Source organism: Myripristis murdjan, chromosome 21 (genome assembly GCF_902150065.1).
Source record: "Myripristis murdjan chromosome 21, fMyrMur1.1, whole genome shotgun sequence".
Taxonomy (NCBI): domain Eukaryota; kingdom Metazoa; phylum Chordata; class Actinopteri; order Holocentriformes; family Holocentridae; genus Myripristis; species Myripristis murdjan.
The window spans coordinates 29,606,873-29,631,108 of NC_044000.1; the positions used below are offsets into that span (position 1 = coordinate 29,606,873).

General features: G+C 42.0%; 1 protein-coding gene across 2 annotated transcripts in view; it reads left to right on the plus strand.

Annotated features, from left to right (window-relative positions):
- The first annotated feature begins 1,037 nt into the window (after window positions 1-1,037).
- Window positions 1,038-24,236, plus strand: part of LOC115379664 (contactin-associated protein-like 5) — a 72,662-nt gene continuing 49,463 nt past the window's right edge. Inside the window, exons 1-4 of one of the 2 annotated variants that reach the window (XM_030080466.1) lie at window positions 1,038-1,159; window positions 13,267-13,377; window positions 16,466-16,659; window positions 23,513-23,660. In XM_030080466.1, coding sequence (XP_029936326.1) covers window positions 1,075-1,159; window positions 13,267-13,377; window positions 16,466-16,659; window positions 23,513-23,660 — 538 coding nt within the window. In that variant the 5' untranslated portion in view covers window positions 1,038-1,074. Of the gene's footprint in view, window positions 1,160-10,011; window positions 10,022-13,266; window positions 13,378-16,465; window positions 16,660-23,512; window positions 23,661-24,236 lie in introns of those variants that run through there. The other variant, XM_030080467.1, reaches the window with a different exon arrangement.

Sequence of the window (24,236 nt, forward strand, 5' to 3'; positions counted from 1 at the left end):
GATTTTGTGTGGATTTTTTTTTGCTGTGACAGAGCTGCAGGATCACATTTGGACTTGTGCGCCGTACCCGGGAGATGCCCATGCATGTGTTCATTTCAGAGGTCATTTGCATTGACAGAGAAGGAACACAGTGTTGGCTGGGCTGACTCAGTGTGTGAGCGAGGGAGCTGTCCGCCACAGTGGTGCTGAAAAGATCTACAGCAAGAGGGGGAGAGGGAGACAGAGAGAGAGAGAGAGAGAGAGAGAGAGAGAGAGAGAGAGAGAGAGAGAGAGAGAGAGAGAGAGAGAGAGAGAGAGAAATCTGACAAGAGCAACCTATAAGCCAGAAGTAAATAAATACACATTACTATAATATCACTTGGCACCCTATCATAAATACAATCCCATCAACAGCCCTGTTAGAATGAATATGAACATATAGGAAATGTTGTTGCACAGTATGCTCTGTTTTCTTTATTATTTTTTGTTTTTCTTTATTTATTTGCTTATTTCTTCTTGATTCCAACGATGTTCGTTTATTTAGCTACCTACTTGTTTTTGGTGCTCCTATATGCTTAATTAGTCTGCCGCCTGCTCATTTGTCGGTTATCATATTCTAGCAAATGCCTCGGCAGCACAAATTGTATTGACCTGCCTGTGAAGATTTCCGGAGAGAGACAGAGAGGGGGAGAAGCAGTTCTCATGTTCAAAACATGAACAGGTGGGGAGAACTCAACCTGCCGTTAAAAAATACATTCTGTGGGCCAACACTGCCAATTTTTTTTGCGCCCAAATACAAACACGAGAGATCGACCTATACTACGAGAGAATGAGAGAGAGAGAGAGAGAGAGAGAGAGAGAGAGAGAGAGAGAGAGAGAGAGAGAGAGAGAGAGAGAGAGAGAGAGAGTGTGTTTGATGGGATGCGCCTTGGTGAGGGAGTGTCGACGTGGGAGCGGTTTACTCCTTCACACCAGACTCCCTCCATCCCTCCATGCTGGAGACGCACGGAGGAAGCTTTCCCCTTTCTCCGAGATTTATTAACCCGCTGACACACGGATATACACCGGCAGCGTCGCACCTCACAGCCGGGGAGGATGGATTTGCGAAAGAAGATGCCGCTGAATATCATTAGTCTCTATGCTTTGAGTGTCATCAGCTCAGCCTCCGCCGCCAGTCACTGTAAGTAGTAACCAGCTACCTGCAAGTTCCCTCCGACTCCAGCCGTGTTCAGGCACACAGGAAAGCGCCTTGCATGTGTTTTTACCGGATGAAAGTTGGTTGATGTGCGGATGTGGCGCTGGTTAAACTGCGCCTGAACAAGTTTCACCGCGGCTGCGTCTTTGTTCTCGCTGCCTTTCCTGCGTGCAAACGGGGGCATGACAAGTGTTAGAAACTGCTGCTGCTGCCGGTGGAGAGGAGCGCCGAGGAAAACAAGGTGCACTTGAAGGAGGTGCTGAGGGGGGGCCTAGTTTGTGTCGGTGTCATTGGGAGAGGAGCTGGTGGCGTTACCTTTCATTCAGCAGTCAAAACGTGTCTCTGCAGGGCGCAGCGAGGGGGGGTGAGGGGGGGGGGTTTACCCCAAATGAGACGAAGGTCAAGCCGGTTGGTTTTATTTAATTTGAAGCTTAAAAATCACCTCCACTTTGCTCGCTGGGCTGCAGGTGCATTATTTATTTTTGCTTGGAGGTTATTTACGAACGCAAAGCTTAATGTGGCATCTCGAAAAAATCAATCATGTGTTGCGTCTCAAATCAATCTTTTGTGAGTAGCTTTTTTTTTTTTTTTTTTTTGTATTTTTGCTTTTTTAAAAATCAGTCATTTGTTTTGCTGCATGTGCATTGAAAGACGGGGGGGAAAAAATAAACAAGGAAGCATTCATTACTTGTGTAAAATGCCACAGCTGAAGCCTGGTGAAGTTTCAAGGCAGAGTGTTGAGATTTCACAGTCACTAGAGGTCGTGTTTCGTCAGTCGAGGTGAAAAATTAAAGGTGCAATCCCCCCCCATTTGTTGAAGCCATCCGGTTCCCACTCGAGTCAATTATAGGTTGCTTTACTGGCGCGGGATTTCCTGAAATCAAACGTCATTCATTATGCATTTCGTGGCTTTATCTAAAATTGACTCAAGCATTATTTGCCCAGAACCACTGTCTCATTCTCTCGTGGTGTTAAATAATGTAAGAAGCCAGGATGTTACAGTATGTTCCACTTCCCTCTTATCATTATTTAAATGATTTTTTTTTGGCAAAGCATGAATTCCTACTGTTTCAACAGACACTTACATCAACATTACTGAGTTTAAAGTGCTAATGTGGGACATTTTCATTTCAGTAAATATATGTTTCGCTGCACTCCGTCACTGATTGATGAGCACCTGATAGATCTTCCCTGGGAGAAGTCCACTGGCTCACAGGAAGTGGTGCATTTAATTTCCCAGTTTGTTTGGATTGAATAAAAGAAGAACGGGGCTGTTTACATGGGCAGCCACAGCCACTGTGGCAGAACAGGCAAAGAAAAGAGCGCCACCCACAGAAACTCAAACTTCATTTACACAAAACTCAAAGAGAGAGACATCACAGTCGTGGACGTACACGCATGATTGACAGGCGATCTCTTGGAAGTGCAGTGCAGAAACACCACAGCACTGAGCGCTTAGCAACAAAGATGGAGACAAAAAAAAAAACAACAGCAGTTAGCAACAACGACATAGACAAAATTAGAAAAAAAAAAAAAAGGATTTCACAGATGATAAAAAAAAGAAACAAATGTCTGTTTAATCTTGATGCCTGTTGCCTGCAAAGACTTGAGAGGGTGATACTTTTTTTTTTTTTGGTGAAAATGCGATTATGAAAATACCAGTGACACTGCATCATTTGATCTTTTGGGGCTATCTGCTCTCTGGAGACGACCATGACACCAGGCTGTGTTGGGGCATAAGCAGTTTATGCCAGTGATGTAAGCCAATGAATTGAGCTAAACTGACAGCTGCATTACTCATTTATGACGTTCCTGTGGTTCTCAAATGTATCCAGTGATCAGAATTGACATGCTGTGCTGAGATGAAATGGCAAGATGCTCCTGGAGGACAAGCAACTGCTCTCATATTTACCATTGAGAAACAAAAGGAGGGAGAGGAGATCTATCATGGCTGGTTTATGTGGCCCTGTGTCAGGTGACAGAGATAATGGCAGCCGCATCCTCTCACAGGAGAATGTCCTCTTGCACTTCTTGCCTTTACAAAGACACATGGTATTTTTTGCTCCTGTCCCCACTGAGCAGCATACGATCTGTCTTTTTCAGCGGGCAGCCATTCATACTGTACATTAACATGTCCTTTATAGTGGCAAATGATTGGCAGCAAAGGAGCTATTCACAGCTTATTGGAACTGCAGGGGTTTGGACCCTCAATATTTCCCTTTATCATATTTTTATTAAGGCCAAAGTCAGGTTGCTTTTAAAGGAATGTTTCCTGCTGGGAGTGGAAGTGTGATTTTTTTGAAGCTTGCCTTTGGCTGGAAACAGCGGGGGCTTTCATTACCAGGGTACTGTCTGATATGACACTCTTCACCAAGGGTCTGTGGGTGGAATATTGCTCTGCTTTCAGTGATTCCCTCACAGCTGGTGTAGCCCGCTGCATCGAGCATCCATCTTTTATAACCTAGAATCTGTCAGAGGAGCTGCACAGCACCGTACCTATATGTTGTTTTATTTACTTAAAATTTCATGCTTCAAATTAGCTCAGTGAGCAGACACTTCAGAGCAAATTATTTCTTCTCCGAAGCACTCGGCACATGTTGGAGAGGAGCTGGCAGCCAGCAGCACGGTGGAAACGACTGTGCTGTAGTCGACGCAGCTGCAAGAGCTGCGCTTACATCCGCTCGGTTAATTAATGTAAAGTAGGCTCTTAAGGAACTCCTACTGTTGTACATATTCATGAAGGCCTGATAAATTTATCACAAGGCCAATGAGGCAGAACACTGTGGTGTGTGATGGCGCTGGCACTTCACCTCCCATGTTAAAACATACAGCACACTTCTCCACAGAGACAAAAGTAATTGGATGGAATATTTGGTCCAAACATCCAGAGGCGCCGGCTTGACAAACACAGGATTTAGATAAACCATGCAGGATCCATGTGATCAAAGGCTAAAGCCACCACAGGGAGAGGAAGAGGCCTGTGACTATGTAATGTTGTATGAATCATATTCCCATCCCTTACAGTAATAGATAATGATTTTTTAACGGCTGGTAGGGGAAAATGAGAGCACTAATTATCAATTCACCACTGTCTATTTACTACATTGTTTGCAATATGGAAACACAATATCACTTTCATTAAATCCCGTGGCCTGGTGCCGGGTGTCTATGTGTAAGATTAACCCTTCTGGTATCTTTTGGGACAATTTCATGCAATTCAATGTCTAACATATCTAAATACATGATTAACATAGTTTTCTGTTTGTTTGTTTTTGCTTCATATTTCATGACTTCATGACGCTTTAATGGGGAAAAACTGGGTAAACATAGAATTAACATGATATGTTGTCAATGCCTTGTATCCATAGAGAGTTACATTGGGGTGTATTTGACCCCAGGCTGTTTTCGCTGTATGAAACATATAAGAAATATCAACATTTTCCACTGAGGAACTATAACGTGCCATTTATAACCTTCCTAACATAACCACAGCTGTAGTAGTACAAGAACCAGCGCAGTTCATGTGGCATTAGGGAGGGAAATTCCCATGAGAACTTTGATGTATAAAGGGGGTGAGTGGGAGAGGTTATGTTTTATTTAAAGGGATATTTATTTAGTCAGCAAGAAACATAAAGCACCAGACACATAAACTTGGGTAATAATTTAGGTTACTGGTGTCAAATTGACCCCAATGGATAAAAAAATGGTAGTAAATTTGAAGGTAACAGGAGGGTTACGGTGTCATTTGTGACATATCAATTACAAAATTACCTCGATATTTTGGATTAGCATTTTCACAAATGCATTAGTGAGGAGGGCGCTGGATATCTGGGCTGACAAAGCTCTGCTGAAATGGCACAGCCCTGCTGGCGAGGGTGCTGTTATCCATGAAGGGCACCAGGTACTGTGCAGCGACAGCCACGCCAATGAATAAATAACCAGCGCTGGACTCTAACAGTCATGTTGATTGCAATTGATTTTCTCTCCATCTTTTTACCGGTCTCATTTATACCGATCCCAACATGTTCCCAAATGACTTCAATTACCGAAGCGTCAGTGAAAGGAATCAGAGCTTCATCCGTCTTGTGCTGTTTTTTGAATATAGGCTGCTGATGTTTTGCTCATCCTTTTGTCTTTGACTTCTGGGAGAATGTACCTCCTTCCCATTGTGAGAGGAAAGCAATAGGGGACCCAAGGTGTTGATTGCATTAGAGTTATTTGATTGGACAAGCTGTGGCTCGCAACCAGCTCCTTGAGCATTGAGATGGAATAGGTTTGCCTGAAGAAAACAGATGGCTTAGGCTTCTTTTTCTCTGACAAAAAAAAAAAAAAGAGGTTGAATAAAAATCCTGCTGAGTTTAAAAACTGCCATAGAGGATTGTGTTTTTATTGGGTTAAAGACAACTAATACACTCTAACTGGGATCTCTGCGTGATCGCTGTCATACTGTTGCTCTGCAGAGACATGAAGTGAAAACGGTTCATAGTTGTTCATTTATCTCTGTCAAAACATTTTGTTTGGTCTCATCACTCACGCACTGTTCCTTTCTGTTGTGCTCCATTCGGATATTTAGCCAGTTTTGTTTTTAGATGACACCAGATGAATGTTACAGGTGACAAAGGAAAGTTCTTCAATTGTTCTGCTCTCTTCTTATCGCTCTCATCGCTCTCATCGCGTCTTTTCCATACTGCCGGAAAATTTGGGGATAGTTGAATTCATTTGCCCTGCTGCAGCACTGACAGTCACTGTGGATAACTGTCTGCTAAATAGTTAAAATGTTATGTCCAGCAGTATGGGTCTTTCCTCTCAGAGCCCTATGTGCTGAAAACTAAGGGAACAAGAAAGCTTATTACCTCGGTTGTTCCTCTGCAGGTTCAGTGTACTGAACAAATTGCAACTTGGCTGTAATGAGTAAAATTACCGAGAAAGAAGAAAACACGATGGATACATGATATAAGGCTATTTAGAGCAATAATTTCTTCTCGACCTCTTGGGAGGGGAAAAAAATCTATTTTGATTAATGTGGCGCCAGCGGAGGCCTTTCCATTTCCAACTGTATTGCTCACACACTAATGCTGCACCCTTTCCCGATCTATAGACTGCAATGAATATGCTTCAAATAGCTGTATAGTCCGTAAGTTTCATCCTCTATTTATTTTTGGTGTTACTGGCAAAGGCTTTTTGAAGGATTATAAACACCCACTTTCTATTGACCGTGCCAATAAGACAACTGCAATATCCAGCAAGGGATTGCTATAGTGATGAAAAATGGCAAGATACTGTTTTTGAACATTTAATCTCCAAGAATAAACAACTTCGGGTTTTGAATTCATAGAAAACACCTAGGCCTAAAATTGCAGTGGGAAGGAATTAGTCTGTTACATTGCTTTGCTCGCAATGCAGAATTTCACACACTAGATAACACAATTTCAGCGTCAGTGTTTGTTTTATGCATTTCTTTCTCAGAGAGAGTGATTCAAACTTGGAGGTGAGGCAACACGGATTTGCAGACCCACATTATCAACGATCAGATATTGATTGTGGTCACGCACAGGGAACCAGAAATCCATATTCTTCCAATCTGCAAATGTGATGTTACTGATACATATATATATTTTATTAATCTAGCACTCTCTCTTTTGCAGCCTTTCTTTTGCAGACTGTTGCGGCAACTCTGAATCGGTGATTATCTCCAACGGAGTGAGGGCCAGACAGTGACATTGACATTGTCTGTATTTAAATGTGAGTGACTTGTGTGACATTTCTATGGGCAGCAGAGAGGACAGCTGTATCAGAGGCATCGTCTGGGGCTGCTGGGATGCTGGAGCTAATCTGTCACTCTGCACCAACGGGGTTCTCTGTCCGCCGGCCTGATATTCAGCAGAGGCTAATCAGCTTCTAACCTCTGGTTTCTTTGCATAGTGGCACAGCGTGATCCAATGGTGGGCGCGCTAGTGGGCTATCTCACCAGCATGAGTAGACTGCAGCCCAAGGAAATCTTATAATCCAACTGATAATGAACAAAAATCCTGTTTCACAAAATGCATGAATGAAAGTTGAATAATTAATGCTTGGCGGATGAAAGCCTGCCTGTAAACAAATTTGGTTCCCTTTGCTTTCCCTTCCCTTGTATGCGGGACTAGTGAGTCTCGGGGCTCCGTTTTCCAGTCCGTTCTATCGGAGGTCTTGTTGGAAATGAAGTGCTACAGTAACCGGGCTGTGTTTCTCAATCACTTGTATTGATGTGCGCTTCCTCGAATTCAGCCTGCGTCTGGGGCTAATTGTCAACCGATACCTTAGCTCTACTCAAGCTATTGCTGAGCAGAAATTGCTGTGGCCCAAAGTCTATTAATCCATGCTAGGTATCGTATGAGGCTTTATCAATACCACCCGGAGGTCTGGAGCTGTTCTGATACCAAATGCTATCATTAAGCCCTTTGATATTATTGACATTTTGGTGCATATTGACTGAAGGGCTGCTAACTTCTACACCCTTGGACAGATTCCCTATGTATTTACCGCATGGCGTTTGATGGGAATATCACAGCTTTTAAGGGGCAATATGTGCGAGTCTTGCTGCCCCATAGCATTTATTGTCCATGACATCTATGGCAGGTGGGGTTTACAGGGTTTTTGATCAATGCCAATGTCACAAAAAATACTCCCCATGTTGAAATTTCTGCTTTCAAAACTCCGTCTCCAGACAGTACTCTGTTTTGGATCAAAAATCCCCCTGCCCACTGGAGTTTCTTGAAAATGAGCACAGCAAAAAATCACCTTTTTAACAAGTCATTTAGTCATTTGCTGGTGGGATGAGGTGATCTGACTTGTTTCAAGTACTAAACATCAGAATTTTTGTGAATCAAGTGGCATTTTCTTGATACTAGTGGGCTCATGTGCTTTATTCTGCATTATTTCAACGTGTTTCCAGAAAACATGGAACTACATGGGAAACAGTTGGGACTATCTTATCCCACTGGCAGGTTTTTTCACTTGGTTCAAGAAAAAAAAAAAACTAGATTTCATGTCTGAATATGAGACTCAATGACTGGGTAAGATGGAGATTTTTTTGGCAGGTACAGGCTACTGTGAGGAGACCTGTTGATGCTGCAATTCCTCGGTCGCTGATAGAGTTCGATAAAACTCATAGATTACTTAACACCCCTTTAAGCTAGGTAGGGATGTTGCGGTCTGGTTGTGATTAATCACATCTGTCTGATCCACTCTGCTCTGAAACAGTGCAGAGAAGCAGGCCAGGCACTGCTCGGGCTTCTACACTTAAGAACTCCATCGCATTTTCCATCACCGTTTTGTGTGTGTGTGTGTGTTTGTATCCTGGGACTCGAAATGTGAGCGGAAACTAAAGGTTTGATTCCACTGTGCACGGCTCGATGACGTCGGCCACAAGGTGTTATAGCCTCCACCGGGAGCCTTTCAGGAGCGGAGGGTTTTGCCTGCCTGGTTTTGTTGACTCGCTCAGATTTTGTTGATTTGGTCATTTTTTCCTTGTTTTTTTGTGCCTCTACCTTGTATAAGTAGACCATGTAATCAAATGGTTGCTTTTTTTGTCTGTTTTAATTGTGTTTATTGTTATTTCCTACTTTGCCTACAGATAAAGTCAGTACAGTTAAAAGTCCTTTTAGAAGGAGACAGTATTGGGCGTTAACCAGTGAAGGAGACAACAAGGGCACTCTGGGTAGCTGATATAACCCTAAATTAACTTTGTGCAATGCTCTTTTACATTTCCAGAAATGTAAAACAACATCATAAGGAACAAATAGGCTTACTTAAAAACATTACATAAACTACCTGAAAAGTCTGGACAAACTGTAATTATTTCTTGATATAGCAACAAGTATTGCACAGCCCCTGTCCTGTGAGATGCAGTTTTACTGAACAGTTGCTGTTTTATGTGTTTGCTTTTAATGAGATTTCAATATGGATTATTACTTAATGGTTATTTTCAAGTGCTTGACTGTTCAAGTCGGATTCATTGTTATGTCGTAACTAATTAGTATGTTGTGCTCATCTTCCGCTCCAACCACTCCTGCAATTGTGTTCCACGCCTTTTCTTTCATGGCATTGTTCTTATATAAAGGATGTGTGGTGCCATACAACATGATCATGTCTTCCATTTCCAAGAGGAACATAAGACATTAGACACTTTATTTTCATTGTCCTGCTGTGCAAGGCAACAACAATGAAATCACGATGGCACTCCCAAACAATATTAAAACAATTAAAACAATTAAGAAGGTAAAAAAAAAAAAGAAGAAAGAGCAAACCTCAAGGTGCAGTCTGTTGTGCAAATAATTAAAAAAAAATACATGAACAATATATCAACAATTAGCAGCATACATTCAGCAGCAATACAGTAGAGTGTAAACAAGTAAACAAGCGTGGTGTATGGGTAAGTTGCACGGTTCAAGGCATATTGCACATTAAAGGCAGTCAACGGGGGGACTGGTGTGTGTGTGTGTATATATATATAAATATATATATATATATGTGATTGTGTGCATTTGTGTGTGTGTTTTAGTGGGTTGGGAGGTTGTGTGTGTGTGTGTGTGTGTGTGTAGGGGGTTGTCGGGCCATGTTCAGCATGTTGATAGCTTTGGGGAAGAAGCTGTTTCTCAGTCTTGCGGTGCATGCATGCATTGTCCTGTATGGCCTGTCAGAGCGGAGTGGTTTGACGAAGTGTGGACAGGTTGGGTCCCCGATGGTGAAGGAGGTCATGGCGGCTGTAGGGTGATAGTGGCCCAACTTTACACTTCAACACAAGCCATAAAATCAGTGCAAACAGTAATGAGGAACTTTTCAGGAAGCACCAAGCCGCTGCATCTCATCGTCCACCGTCTCCAAAATCGACTTCTGGCCTGGCGGCATCGCTCATGACGTAATCTTGATGTCACATACGAGCACAGGGAGTCTGCACAGGGTGTTTTATTTTGAAAATTGCCCTGTTCGGTTCCTGTGTCTGACTTCCTGCCCGGCTCGATCTGCTCTGAGCAGATTCACGTGGCTTCCGTCAGAAATGCACGTATTCCTCCATCTTAATATCTGGTGAGTCTTGTTTATTTGATTTGGGCTTAGCAAACAGCTCTCCATCTCAAACACCGCCGCCTAGTCATCTGCTGGTGCGCTGGGGCCCTGCAAAGAGAACTAAAAATATCCTGCCCACATGTGGTACAAAAGGCAGTTTGTTGGGATAATTGAGTTTGATTTCTTTGTGGAGCAGCATTTGTTTTGTGCAGTCAGATTAACGTGGGCTGGCTAATGAGCAGAGCAGCACATTGAAAAAAGAGTTGTTTGCATGGCTGACAGTCAAAAATACCACTGTCAAACACACCGAGACAAATGTATATCTGACAATGACTGGCTGTGAAAGAAAAAAGTTTCAAGGAGCATTTTAATGCGATATCTCATAAAATCGTTGTTGGAAAAACTCCAGATGAACGGCAAAGCCCTTCATAAGTCATTACTGCGATATTTCAGCTTATCTCTCCTATGTCCTCACATTCAAAGTTCATTTGTGTGAAGTTAGTCACGGATCGTCATTTTACATGACAAAGACGTTCTTCATGGAGCTTGTTATTAATTGATGTACATCTTAAAGGCCAAAGAGGGAAGTGAGTGCTCACACTCTGAATCTAAATGTGTTTGCAGTCATCCATCTTTCTATGCATCAGTGCATGATCGCTCTCCTTAGGGGATGGAGGAGGGAGTTGTGGCATCTATTATTTTTATCCTAAACACAATCAGTGATAACCTCTGGTGGTGTAATACCAGCCCTGGGGTGTCAGGATGACTCTGCTGTGCTTTCACACATACTCTGGAGCTACAGCATATACAGGGAAACATCATTTGCACTGAGTCTTGGGCGCCTGCAGGGGAAAGTGTTTCCTCTTGCTCTAGGTTTTAAAGAATTCATATGTTTTTGACTTTTGGGTAGAATGGGAGTGTTTACTCTTGGTCATAATTGTCTATGTGCATGTGTTTATGTGGCTGCGTGCATGTGCACATCTGAGTTTGCAGGCAATTGCATGACTATAAGATTTAAGCCCCTACACTTTGCATAGAGAGTGCGCTGTAGCACAATCACATTCATAGCTTCAGAGGATTTTCAATTATCCTACAGGCCAAGGAGGCACCGAGCAGAGCAGCACAGCGCAGCTTTGCAGGCAAATCATTCTCCATCCATAAGTCTTCCTGATTGACAGCCCGGCATTTGGCTCACCACCAAGTCCATAGATGGAGGCTGTAAACAACAACACAGTTTATAAGATGCACGTTTTGCACGTGGAGAAATAGTCTTTGCATCCACATGGCCTGAGAGTTATGGCCCACATGTCACTCTGAGAACATGCCTTGTGTCATAAAAATGTTATTGGTTTGTTTTCCCCTTCCAGGCTGTCAAGGTCTCATTTGTCGTATGTATTGGTGTAAAACCTAGATGGAATGGAGAAGCAATTGACTGGGCTTTTAAGGTAGTTTACAGAGGTGAAAGACTATGACCTGACATTTATAGTGATGCTGTAGTTGCGACTGGTTAGGGAGCAGGCAAACAGATCAAAGATGTCGGCCTCAAATCGAAGAGGTTTGTCAGATCTGCAGCCAGCGAGGCGTCATGCAAGAGACGAGAGATGAATCGGCGGAGATAGAGAAGGAAGACTTCAAGTGAGAGTTGTCCTTTTGAGATTAAAATACCAAATAGGATCTCGCTGGCTTTCAATAGATTAAGACTGCTGTACTTATACTTAATAACAACAGTTCCAGTAATGAGACGCTAAGATGCCATGCCAGTGTTCGCCTTTCCCCTGATGAACATCTGCAACTACACTGAGGCTCAGCCATAATTTGGGGCCCTGGAAAAACAGCTTGATCCACTTTAGTCACACTTCAAATCAGCATTAGAAAAATCTCCTGGCAAGTGATCTGAGAGCAGTCAAATCGGGTCAGATGAAATTCAGTGGGATGCCCAGAAAGCCCCATGCACAATACAGTAAACGAGCTTATGCTGTCAGGTCTAACGTGCTGTTGTCTAGCAGATGAATGGCCAATTGCCACTGCAGATGTGCTCAGAATACGTCCGGCTTGAAGTGGAATGGCATCCAAAACAAAATGCCTCTTGCACTGAGAGGAGTGAATTGCACGCTGATGGAGAGAGTACAGGGATAATTGTAATCAAGCCGGTGCCAGTTTTCATTATGTCCTCAGACACAGGCTCTAATGCAGATCGGTGCTCATTGGAGCCAAGAGAGGAGAGTTGTTGTAGGAAGTGAGGGAGGCTCCACCCCGACTCGCTGCTCTTATTGTGCCTGGCAGGGCCGGATCAGTGCAAGATGAGGCCGACAGGCTCAGATCACTGGCCTCTTAATCTCCTCCTGCGTGTTGGAAGTGCTCTAATCTCACACCGCTGGATTAACAGGAACACACACACACGCACAGACACACACACTCACAACATCCACACAGGGAACTGTAGGTTCGACTGTCCTTTTTTTAAGGGTCACTGCTTGAGTTAATGGACTGTTGGGGAGATTTGAGGTGTGGATAAGTGAAGCAACCCTGTTATTTTCACAATTCTTGCTTTAAAACTCTGTAGTGTGGATTCCACCACCGGCAGGCAAAAGATTTATTTTCAACCGGAGCATTTAACTACTGAAGGGTGCATTTTCTATTTATTTCTTTTGCAGCAGAATAAATCCATGTATGGCAAGTAGTAGAACCCTATCAGACCGTTTCAGGAATCTATTTCAGATCAGTGAAGTGTTTAATGTTTCCAATTATGAAACATTCAGACGCAGATATAGCCAAATGTGCAGGTGAAATGAATTATATAAAGAATAGCGCAATAAAATTGAACTAAACAGCATTTTTTTTTTTCAATTACCAGTTGTCATATCATGGAATAACATTTTTCCTACATGTGTAAGCTTTGTGACATGGCTCTGATGTTTTAGCTCTTATGTGTTTTATGTATTTTCAATCCGGTTTCATTAAAGAATCCTGGGCTCATTTGTTTCTGTTTTGATGACTATGGACACTGAATTCAATGTTTCTTTCTTTTTTCTTTCTTTTTTTTGGCATAGATAACTGCAACGCTCCACTGGCTTCCATGTTACCACAAGCCTCCTTCCAGAGCTCCTCACAGTCCTCAATCAGTAACGCTCCTTACAACGCCAAGCTTAACAGAAGAGACGGTAAGCACCAAAGAGAGAGTTCCTCCTTCATTAAATGGTATAGATACACACCACAGGGTAGTGCAACTATCAATACCTCCTTATGTCTGATATCAGAAATTCCAGAAATGTGTTTTTACTTTATTTTCCATGTAAAACAGTCGGATAACGTCGCTAACACAACGACAGGATAACACAACAAACCATGTCTTGTAACCTTTAGTCTAAATGTGGCTGTGGATCTATAACAAAGGATGAATGTGAACCATCCCGCAGTGCTTTTGCCATTCATTTCATTTTATCAGTAGGTCCAAATAAATATAAATTGAATGCATAATTATTATTATTAAAGTGATGCAATGTAAATCATGAATGTAAAGACCTAATGTAGACGTGGTGTCAAGTTGAGGTTGTTGGGCAGGCACATGAATACATGTCAAACGCATCAGTTTGCATGCAGTGACACTATTCTTCATTTAATTATAATGTTGCTTAAGGCGGCCAAACATGGAACTTAGACAAGAAATGGAACTATCAGCCTCACCCATTCATTTAAAATATGAATATGTATATTTTCTACTGATTCGCTTTAGTATGAAACCTTTCTTTTGCAAACTAGCCTCTGTATGTTTGTGTAATTGAAGCAACAGTGGTGTCGATACAATCACTGGAGGCTCAACCTGAAAAAAGTGAACTTTCTAATCACACACGCTTGAAACTGGCAATACAGAAAAAGCTCAAGAGGTTTACGAAATGATCCTGGAGCAATGGACGAAGCTTTGGCCCAACTTGGTCCGGACGCAGAACTGGAATGATTGCAGTGTCTCCAGAGTAAGACGAATGAAGGTTAGACGCTGATGCAACTAATGCAATCAACCCAGATTTAGCATATTACGCTTGGACTTTGTTTATCGCTCACAGCTATATTTTCAATCTGTGTTTATTTCTAAGACAGTGATTTGTTGATATTTGCAAAGAAGCAGATGGTCTAAAAAACAAAGCGATTCCCATATGCCGTGGTAATCACTTTCAGTGCACTGGTTTTATTGAATTTACAGTTTTTCATCAGGTCAATTTCAGGTAGTACACAGGGAGAGAAATTAAAAGGGCAGTCCGGAATGGAAAATGCAAATCAGGAGAAGAGCGGAAGTTAATACGGAAATGGGACAATATGACAGCCAGATAAAATTCCACTGCAGTGCTAAGTCCCGTGGCACCGGAATTGTGACGTTTTCATGAAATAAAAACATCCCGAGGACAAATATGGTTAATGGAATATAATGTGAGCAGTGCAGTGGAGATTAGTGAACAGATAGAGCTGAGAAAATGGTCCGGAATGACCTCAGGCTATTATTAGCCTGAAGCAAACAGCCTGTAACAAACAGTATAACCCTTTTCCTCGGGGGTGGGGTGTGTGTGTGTGTGTGTAGGGGCGGGGGGGCTCTGGTTTGATATTCTGCACTCATCTGCTCCCATGGTGTTGTTTCCCAGCCCAGAGCGGCAGAGTAATGAACCTTGCTGTCGAAGTAGTGTTTGGGGTCTCCGCTTAACTGTACACAACACAGTCACATCACGCGTCTGCACCGGTCTAATGCAGACTGTGGCCCCCGCTGGCTCAGCACTGAATGTTAAACACACCTGTGCTTTTAAGTATAGGCTATTATAAAAAAGAAAAAAAAAAACTTTACAGCATTTTTTTTTTTTTTTTTTTTTTTTTACCAGAGGATAGTTAGATATTCCACAAACATCTCAAAAATGGCCCTCATAGGTTTCCACTGGAGAGTTAGCCGGGTGCAAATAATGTCAAAATAACAGATGGGTTAGGGACAAAAAAAAAAAAAAAAAAAAAAGAGATAACTGACAAAATTTTGATGTGGAGTTGAAGTTTGATATCATAAATGAGGTTAGTGTGACACAGTCCTTACTGCCGCTTTTGGTTGTAGCACTAATCAGATAATGTTGAGAAACAAACTACTTTAGATTTCAGTGTTAAGGTGAAAATGGGACGTCAAGCCGCTACTAATGCTCAGTCGGTATCCCAAGTATGTACCATAAAAAACTAGAGCTTTAGGTAAAGATGAGTCAACGCAGCTATAATAGTTGTTTTAATGGAGATGCTTAATTTGGTAGCCAGCTGCCTCTTGGCAAAACAATGTTTAGTCATTTTAATTTTTGCTTTCAAATTCAATTGCTTTTGTATATTAGGCACTTAAACGAAATAGGAAACATGAAAAAACTGCAATACAGATGATGCCAATGTCGACATGTCACTAATAGCCACAAACAATGTACTAGATGCGTTAATGTGCAAATCTGACATCTTAACAAGACAGTGATAGTTTGCTCGCTTTAAAAAGTGTGTTTTTTCTGCAATTGTGTATCGTATTTGTTATCATCAACATGCATGACTGAATCATATTCCTAAACATGAAATTGACGTTTTTTATTGGCAGAATTTGGTTTAACTTTCATTTAACCTCTTTTAATTCCTCACCTTTTTTTTTTTTTTTTTTTTTTTTTTTTTGATGCAGCTGCTCTTTTATTTTGAAGGGAAGCTTTTTGCTACTTGGATTGAAATGTGCTTTATAAATATTAATTAGCTTACTGTGGACAGACTATAGCAGTATGTTTTTTTTTTTTTTTTTTTTTTCCCAGTTGTCTGACAAGCTCTCATTGTGCTTTGTGAAACAGAGGTACCATGGTTAAGTAGCTAAGTCGCTGCCATCATCACACACAAATCATCAGCGGCGATCTTTTCACACTTTATCAGTGGCAGTGGTGAGAGGATGGGCTCCCAGTCAGCTCAGAGATTCACCATGTCCATCGAAATCTTTTCTCCATGGTGCAATTACAAACGCAAAGGCTGTTTACAGACTCTGAACGGCGGCCAGACGGTTTGTTACGTCACCTGAAAGCCCCCTATACACAAACAGTAGCACAGCAAAGAACACCGTCTGTGCAGGCATCAGCGCAGGAATTCAACAATTTCTGCAAACTGAGCCCGCTGGCAGAGGGGACAGTAAGACTGAGGATAAACCACAACAATCCACTGTTCATCGACAGAATGCTAAATGGATCCCCTCTTCCTGTGTGTCTCTGCCCTCCCAAGGAGCAGGAGGCTGGTCTCCTCTGGTCACAGACCGAGAGCCCTGGCTCCAATTGGACCTCAGGGACAGGATGGAGGTGACGGCCGTGGCCACACAGGGGCGCTACGACAGCTCGGACTGGGTCAGCAGTTATCTGTTGCTCTACAGTGACACGGGCCGGGCCTGGAAACAGTACAGACACGAGGACGGAGTCGGGGTGAGTCACTTATTTGTTCATTTTTCCTGCAAGATCTATTTTTTTTTTTCCTCTTTGGCTGCGCTGTAATAAAGGCAGGTATCTGATCCAGTGTAATCAGAATTAGATTTACTGGTCAAGTGTGCATTAGCTAAAGTAGGTCACATTTAACCTCACACACCACACATAATACGCCGAGGTAATTTATGAGAAAAAGAATAAGAAACTTAGGAAATAGGTGTATTTTCTTCTTCTATATTGCTTTTTTTCTACACAGGTTTCTATTTGAATTTTAAATCTATTTATAGCTATTTTTCTAAACTAGTGCACGAACATCCAGATAAGACAACATACAAAGAAACATGCATTTCTCGTCTTTTGTCATGATATATGGAATTAAAACCCTTACAGACGCTGTGCAGGTTGACCTTTTTGCACCTTTTTGCTATATATCCTGATCTCCTTCAATGAGACACAGCCTGGTGTGAGATTTACCGTGTGTGTGGTGTTAACACATTATTCTAAGTGCATGTTTTCATCTCCCATGTGATGCCATAGTGTGTTTGCCCACCCTGTGCATAATTGAGTCAGTGTCTAAAAAAACAGGCTGTTTTTACCGCCTGATGTTGCCGTTTGCCATCAATTCTTTATGACCTATTGTGTTCGCCCCAGTTATGTCAAATTCTGTCACTGGGATGTTTGAATTGGTTCAACACTTAGTAATAATCACAGGAGTAACATAAAAGGCAAAACCTAGTTCGGCTCCACACTTGTGGGGTTTTCTGCTCGTCAGTCCTATTAACACATTGTATTGGCATATAATGGCTTTGCTTTGTAGTATTCCTTCTTCCAGTGTGTTGAAATTAAAAGAAAATTGTGATGTGAGGGTGAACAGCAAGTCCACCGCTGTGCAGTGTTTTGAATAATTTATTTCCCTCCACAGATCTTTGAAAATGTATTATTTACAGTACACTGGAATGTAAAAATTAAGGCTGAAATGAAACAAAGCATATAATATGTCCAGCACACAACTCACTTTCGGTATTTTCCTTAAGTCTTGACTAGTGATTGAATGTAACCATAAAGTGAATGGGAACAGCCTGTGCATCATGCAGGCTGCAGACTGTGCTCGCAAACAGGCAGCCTGTCCTAGTTTACAGGCAGTAATGTGGACTGTGTTATTATCATCACCAACAACGAGTGCTGCATCAACGATTATTTAAAATGATGCATAAATTAATGTTTGAGTTGACAATGATAGAATCTACATGACGTTTCCTTTCACACACTTTTAACAAGTAAGTCATGGTATTTCTAGCAAACGAGAGGCTGACTTGTGATTATTAGTAATCAATAAGCTGAAACCATAAATCGCCGAGGCGCTCTCACTTGCCAAATTAACAAAAATGCATTAGAAAGCTTTTATTGAATGGGCTATTGAATGTTATGTCTCGCACAGTTTATACAGAGAGAGGCTGGAATTAACTGCCTGGTAATTACAGCGCAAATGGAAGGTGTCATCATGAAGACGGGTGTGGCTAAAATTTAATCAAATATAATAAGGCGGACAAAATCACCAAGAGCCAATTTTAGCCTCCAGCTCCGTCGCACACATCAGCCAGTTCACAGGGATGAGCTTTTCAAACTGTACAAGTATAGCAGTATTACTGAACATACAAGGAGGGAAGAGTTTCTCTCACCCTGGTTGCATTCAGCGTCAGCTCTGACTGCTGCTAACATGACCTGGGGCTTTTTCACTCACTGTCTCACTCCCACTGTCTGGGAGACTTTGCAATTCTTTCAAATCTTAAAGGAATACTCCAACATTTTGGATAAAATGCCCTTTCTCCGACTTCCCCAGACTGAGACAAGATGTTGGATACCATTTTCACCTCTGTACGTCCAGTGGTTTGATTCTTATGTGTGGCATTTCATGTTAGCTTAGCATAAAGACTTGACGTCTATAGGAGTCGTTAGCCTCGCTCCGTCAAAGTGAATAAATAAACCTTACAGCCACTCTGAAACTGTCTTATTTACACAATGTGTCATGTGGATTTGAAATACACATCTTGGGTTAAAAAAAGTTTGTGGAAAAGTCACATCAAAAGATTGTGGAACTGTAACCACTGAATATCATTCCACCTATCACAGTGATCCACATACCGCTGAAGCTATACAAAGGTCCAGCACAATTTAACTTCTCCTAAAATTACTCTTTTTTTATTCAAAAATGTGTATTTGAAATAAACATGCGCTGCATAAGCATTGCATTGCATACACATGCACTGTGTAAATAAGACAGCTTCATAGTTTCTGTACAGTTTATTTTTTCACTTTAACAGAGTTAGGCTAACGACTCCCATAGACTTCAAGTCATTATGCTAAGCTAACGTGAAATGCTACCCATAAAAATCGAACCACCGGACGTACAGAGGTGAAAATGGTATCCGACATCTTGTCTCAGTCTGGGGAAGTCGGAGAAAGGGAATTTTACCCAAAATGTTGGAGTATTCCTTTAAGATTCATGCAGCAAACAACCAGGTGAAATAGGTTGAAACACTAAAAGAAAAATCAGCATGCAATTCACTGAAAACAGACAAGCAGGAAAAAGGCCACATACATTACTTTTCAGATTTCATTATTTTTTTCCTTTCTATTAAAAGTACATTCACACTCATACCTTGCCGGTTGGACTCTTTCTTGATGATATGCGATGACAGATCGCTGTGTGGACCCGGAGCTAAAGATGTTGTGGTATGAGTGACGGCTAATTAGTGAGGCATCTCTAATGAAACCCTCTCCAAAGGTGGCTAACCACAGCTTTAACCCAAGCCTTTGGGTGATATTAATTGACATCCGTCTGGCATTTTAACAAGGGAAGTTCAAAGGTAATGGCTTGCTGCCGGTACCTGGACTGAGGGGTCTAATGAGAGAGCAGCAGCTGCTGATATGACTGCTAACTCTCAGCAAACCTTCCCCTGCCAGATCCGCTGCAGCATTATAAACACCAGCTCTGCAGACAGAGTAAATAAATAAATTACAATACAGAAAGCTGAAATAAAATCATTAGTGATGACAGCATTATGTGCAAGCACGTGTATACATCCACTTAAACACATGTGGATTATCTCTCTCCCCCTTGTCTCTCTCTTTCAGTGCTTCTCTTTGTCTCTCTCAAGATTTACTTGTCTATTTTATCTCTGGCCTGTCCCTGACCCGGGTCACGGCGGCAACACAATTATCTATTCTCGCACATCTTCACGACGCTTGTCTGTGGGAGTGTTATAAGTAAAGCTGTAAAAGGCACAATAGGGATTGCAGGCAACGTGTGAAACAACAGACTGATACTCCTCTACAAGCCAGTAATGACCTAATTAGCCAAAACCAGGGAGAAAAGACGTGGACTCGTGTCTGCAGAACTTTTAGGTGATGAAATGTGAACTTTGTCTGAGCAATCCAAAGAACAATTAAAGCACCGGCTTACGTTTGAATGCCCCTTCGTTTTATGCGACGGAGAAAAAAGTTTCATTTTATGCTTAATCAAGCATTTAAGGTAACTCTTCACAAATGGCAGGCCTGATATTTATTCGCTTCCAACCTATTTTCCTGTGTAGTATTTGTAATCTACACCACGGTATAAACAAATTAGCAAAACACTCTTAGCAAATATGCATGGCGGGCATGTTGAAAATACTTCCTGGCAGGGGGTCCAGATTACCATCATCATCATCATCCTTGAACAGCCTTGTGTAAAGAGCACTTATTTATACCTCTGCGAATGTGAATGTGGAAGACATTTTTTCCCTTTTAGGAATACTTAACATATTCATTTTCACGCTTGTTAGTTGCTCAGGTATGTTAGATGGGAATGCTCATGGGATTCATAACAAGGATGAAAATCCGTTTGCAGGAGTGCTAATTGGTCTTTTTACCGAGTGCATATTTATTGCTCCTAATTTCTTTGATTACCAGAATAGAAACACCCTGTACTGCGCTGCAACACGTATTGACTGCATTTTTAACCTTGTAACTGAAAATTGTCAGAAAGGTGATGTGGAGGATTAGCTGAAAATAGATGCTTTTAAGGTTGATTTATCTGAAATCATGAGTTAAATTGCACTGGGAGTGTCTGTAAGATACTTTTAAACAATAATAATACAATAACAGATAATATACAGCGCTATCCTTACTTCAGTGTTGATTCTCGTTATGTGACCCCCCGTCGGTATGACATGCATGGCTGACTGAATGACATTTGATGGTAAATGTGATGTTTTGATTCAGTCGGGTCACTCTGGAGCAACACTCGCCCCCCCGCCTGCCTCCCCTACGGCACATATTCGCCTCAGCTGATTGGCTGATCAATAAGCCCTTGAACCCTTTTAATGATATTACAGCATACATGAAGAGTCTGAAAAAAAAAAAAAAAAAAAAAAAATTATATATCTCCAGTTGTTGTTATTTCCATGATTTAATCCAGTAACATCAGTCAAAAAAATAATTTGTTGGCTAAAACATAGGAAATATTGGGTTTTGCAACATTTTTTTTTTTAAAGTAAGTTATGTGAAGGATTACATACAATAGTCAATGCATGTTTTCCTGTTTTTGCAAATGAACCCTTCATGCTGTATATTCCTCATTGTTATCGCCACTGCGCTCTACGCCAAACGCAGGATTTATCTAAACCCAGTTGATGGAATGGATTGGACGTCCGTGTGTTTACTGTACAGTATGTAACGGCGGCATAAAGGAAAAATGGCACGAGGGAGCTCATCACAGGAGAGGAAGAGTAAAGAGTCTTAATGAATGAGGAGGGAGGCCGCTCAACAGTCGATACAGGAATAGAAATAATGAAGTCACTGTGGGGTTAGGACTGTTTATGTGGACAAAGACTAACCTGAGCCCCGTGGCCCGCTGGGAGCTGTTGGGCACCCTCAGGCCTCGGTCGGGAGACTCTGTTTCATCTCTGTGCCGTAATTGGGAGGATGTATTGTTGTAAAGCGGAAAAAAAGAAACGTCATGGTTCACGGGGTGTTCGCCATGGTTCCTGTGTATGAGTAAAAACAGTCTGTAGGGGTGATAAATATGACTGGTAATGACTCACGCCGACAAGTGCCCCTCTGTTGCCATGTGAGCTAATGAATAGTTAAAATGACTGCACTGCAGCCGTAATCAGCGCTTGTTTGTTTGATCAAAATAGCCAGACGCAAAGTTGGGAGTCCAGATAATGAAACGCCTTTACTGCTATGATGCTCAACTTTATTTTTTTTATCTAAGTTAGAGGAGTTAGACTTCTCTTCCTACCACAGCGTTTCTTAAACTATCATCAAGGCACAAAATAGGTCATGGTTCAAGCCCTACAGCATGACAAAAATACCAGCATGTCTCCATTAGCCCGATTCCCAGGACACGACCAAATCGGCTAAATTCGAGGCTCGGGCTGAAAACGTTTAGGAAACCCCAGCGTCATGAATATGCATGCCGTGTTTTGACGAGGCAAACATGTTTCTCTAATTTCATTTGCCAGAGACGCTTTTTACAGCTCAGAACACTGAAATAATACATGTGCCTCCAACGAATGTGTAAACCCCCAGTGAAATTTGTTAATGCCTCTTCTGCACAGACATGAATTACTGTGCATGTGTAAGTGCTTAGCTTGCACCTCTTTTAAGATTCAGCCGCAAGGCTCCACTTAAATGGCTCAAAATAGGAAAGTACTGGCATAAATCACAATAACAGCCTTAATAGTTACCTTGTCCGACTGTCTCCTTCATTATCTACAAAGAACCTGGATCTTGGTGTATTTATTTCCTCAGAGAGAAATTCTGGCTCTTCTTTGCAGCAAAGGCATTGTACAGTCATTTGTGCCACCAGTCAGCATACCTCCCCATATGCCATTGTGTTTTCAGCTGCTGGGGGAAAAGCTGAATTATTGGCCTTGCTTGACTTTGTTGGGCTATTCACAAAGCCTGGAGCTCCAGTGTCAACAATCTATCTTTCCGTTACTTTCTAATACACGTCGTTATCGATTTGATGCGTCACCTGCCTCAAATCCGTTATGAAGAGCCGTGGTAATCAGTCATCTGAGCGGAGTTTAACCCCCCCCCCCCCCACCCACTCCTCCCCTCCCAACAAACACACACACACACACACACACACACACACACACACACACTTCACTCTTTGTCTTTGTATTTGTCTCTGTCTCTCTCCCTTTCTTTGTTTCTCTGTTTATATCCCCTGGCTTTGTGGCACAGACTGTTGATGCTGTGAAGGGGGGAGGGAGGTGGGGGAGGTGGGGGCGATGGCGAGGAGGAAGAATAATGACATCTCAGAGTCTCGCTGGGAAGTTTTCATTTTTATCTCTTGGGGAAGGAGACACAATGCGAGAGACCCCTTGTCTTTCCACTTGCTGCTTGCCCCAGTGGTCATCCCAGCCCCCCACCACCACCACCGCCACCGCCACCCCACCTCCCCACCTCCTCACAGGCCCCTTTCAGCGGATATTCTCATATTTCCACACCACACAATGATTCTTATCTTTTTTCATCAAATAGTATGTTCAAGGAGAGGAAAAGACATCGCCCTTGGGTTTGCCTTGTCAGCACTCCGTTGTTCTCCATGCTATTCAACAGATTTAGAAGTTTTTTTTTTTTCTTTTCTTTTTTTTCTGCTTGGATTTCAAGCGTTCAGCTAAAAAAGAAGGCCTTTTCTATTCCCTGGTGAAAATACTGTGATTTTATTTTTTCCCCCCCCACAGATTTAAGGTCATTTCTGTTATTCTTCATTGGAAGTGTGGCTATTTTTCTGCCTCGATTGTACACCGCCGTCAATTTATCATATTGGTTATTTCTTATGTCTCTGTGACGGCAGAGGTTTGCAGGGAACGTGAATTCGGAGGCCGTCGTCCAGCACAAGCTCTCCCATTCGGTCCGGACCCGTTTCCTGCGTTTCATCCCTCTGGACTGGAACCCCAGTGGCTGGCTGGGCCTCAGGGTGGAGGTGTACGGCTGCTCCTACAGTGAGTAATGTGGCGGCCGCACCACCACATGCACAAATTCATTTATACACCAAACCCTGCAGTTACACCACATACAAGAGCTCATTCATTCACCAAACCCAACTCTTTCACCATCTACAAGATTTGTTTTGTACCATAAATGTGCAAAATATTAGGGACATGTACTAAGTTGCAGTCTTTTCTTTATGCAGTCCACATCTCCTCTTTCTTTTTATCTGCATCTCCTTTACATTTAAATCAACACCATTGTAATTTTTTTTTTTTCTAATCACTATTTTTGCCCATAAGTCTTATTCCACCAATGTATGTGCCACAGCCCGATCCCTCAGAAGTCACAGTCTTCTAATAAGGTGGCAGAGACATACTGCTGAGCTGATGAACGCCATGCATTATAGCTCATAGTACTCCCGGGTTTGCATTTTTTTCCCTGTTTTTATCACCCACCAAATTATCGCATTTAATGGGAAATCATTTTCACTTTTTTTTTTCATCACTGCGAGTGGTTATTTCTGTGGTATTTACTTCTATGACGACTACATCAGCAGTGACAATCCAAAGGCGCTATTTTTTTTTTTT